General features: G+C 43.6%; 1 protein-coding gene across 1 annotated transcript in view; it reads left to right on the top strand.

Annotated features, from left to right (window-relative positions):
- Nucleotides 1–1520, top strand: part of LOC117950756 (microtubule-associated protein 1B-like) — a 6376-nt gene that overhangs the window by 2819 nt on the left and 2037 nt on the right. The window contains exon 6 of the mRNA XM_034882094.1: nt 1074–1136. Within this exon, the coding sequence (XP_034737985.1) occupies nt 1074–1136 (63 nt within the window). The remainder of the gene's footprint in view (nt 1–1073; nt 1137–1520) is intronic.

Raw genomic sequence — 1520 nt, 5'->3', positions numbered from 1 at the left:
GGGGGGACAGGAAGTGAAGTTGTCTCACCGGCTTCGGCTTCTCTCTGGAGTTACACTTCTTCAGATGTTTGTCCAGCTTGTCCTCACTCACAGAGCTGGGGACAGACAGGAAGTCAGACAGGAAGTCAACTCACAGGAAGTCAACACACAGGAAGTGCATCAGAGGTGATAATCGCCATGACAACCTGATTTGCTTACTCACTGTTTGGGGTCCAGAGGACACGCGATCCTCCTGCTGCTTCCTTCCTGGAAACAAGAAACAGGAAGCTGTCAACACTCAGATGATGACCTCATAGCGGCGCGTTGCCGTGGTTTCAGCATCGTGCAACGAGCTTTAAGCTTTTCTCTCCGAGCCCGAACACCGCTGCAGACTCAGACCAGTTTTACTAAGAAAGACCAGTATTACTAAGAAAGACCAGTATTACTATGAAAGACCAGTTTCACTAAGAAAGACCAGTTTTACTAAGAAAGACCAGTATTACTATGAAAGACCAGTTTCACTAAAAAAGACCAGTATTACTATGAAAGACCAGTATTACTATGAAAGACCAGTTTCACTAAGAAAGACCAGTTTCACTAAGAAAGACCAGTTTCACTAAGAAAGACCAGTTTCACTAAGAAAGACCAGTTTTACTAAGAAAGACCAGTATTACTAAGAAAGACCAGTATTACTATGAAAGACCAGTTTCACTAAGAAAGACCAGTTTTACTAAGAAAGACCAGTTTTACTAAGAAAGACCAGTTTCACTAAGAAAGACCAGTTTCACTAAGAAAGACCAGTTTTACTAAGAAAGACCAGTTTTACTTTGAAAGACCAGTTTTACTTTGAAAGACCAGTTTTACTTTGAAAGACCAGTTTTACTTTGAAAGACCAGTTTTACTTTGAAAACCCAGGAGCGGAAGCAGCCTGAACACGCCAGCCTCCCCGGTCCAGGGTTTAAGTCGTCACGTTGTCTGGTTGCCTGGTAACTAACAGACTGTTTACGTCGTAACGACGTCTTGTTGCTTGGTAACTGACCTCGGTCGCGTGCTCTCCGCAGAACACGTGTCCTCTCGCGACCTCCATCTTACAGAAACGCTTCTTCTTCTGCACGAAGAACGCGCACCTGCCGGGCAGCGGCGCCGCCATGTTGGACGTAGTGACGTAGGGCGCAGCGTGCTGCGTTCGAGGAGTCATCCAACTGTAGGAAACACTAACACCAACACGACAGGAGGCAAATAAAGAATAGATTAAATAAAATAATAACTTATTCTGTTTATTGATCCCCAGTATAAAAAATAGACAGGTGTCGATTCGAGACGCCATGTTCTCACTGTTTCTGTCTGTTTTCTGTCTGTTTTCTGTCTGTTTTCTGTCTGTTTTGAGTATGTTTTCTGTCTGTTTTGAGGCAGTTTTCTGTCTGTTTTGAGTCAGCTTTCTGTCGGTTTTCTGTCTGTTTTGAGTCTGTTTTCTGTCTGTTTTAGTTTTCTGTCTGTTTTGAGGCAGTTTTGAGTCAGTTTTCTCTCAGTTTTGTGTCAGT

The sequence above is a fragment of the Etheostoma cragini genome, chromosome 9 (assembly GCF_013103735.1).
Source record: "Etheostoma cragini isolate CJK2018 chromosome 9, CSU_Ecrag_1.0, whole genome shotgun sequence".
NCBI lineage: Eukaryota > Metazoa > Chordata > Actinopteri > Perciformes > Percidae > Etheostoma > Etheostoma cragini.
This window is presented reverse-complemented; position numbering and strand designations above follow the sequence as displayed.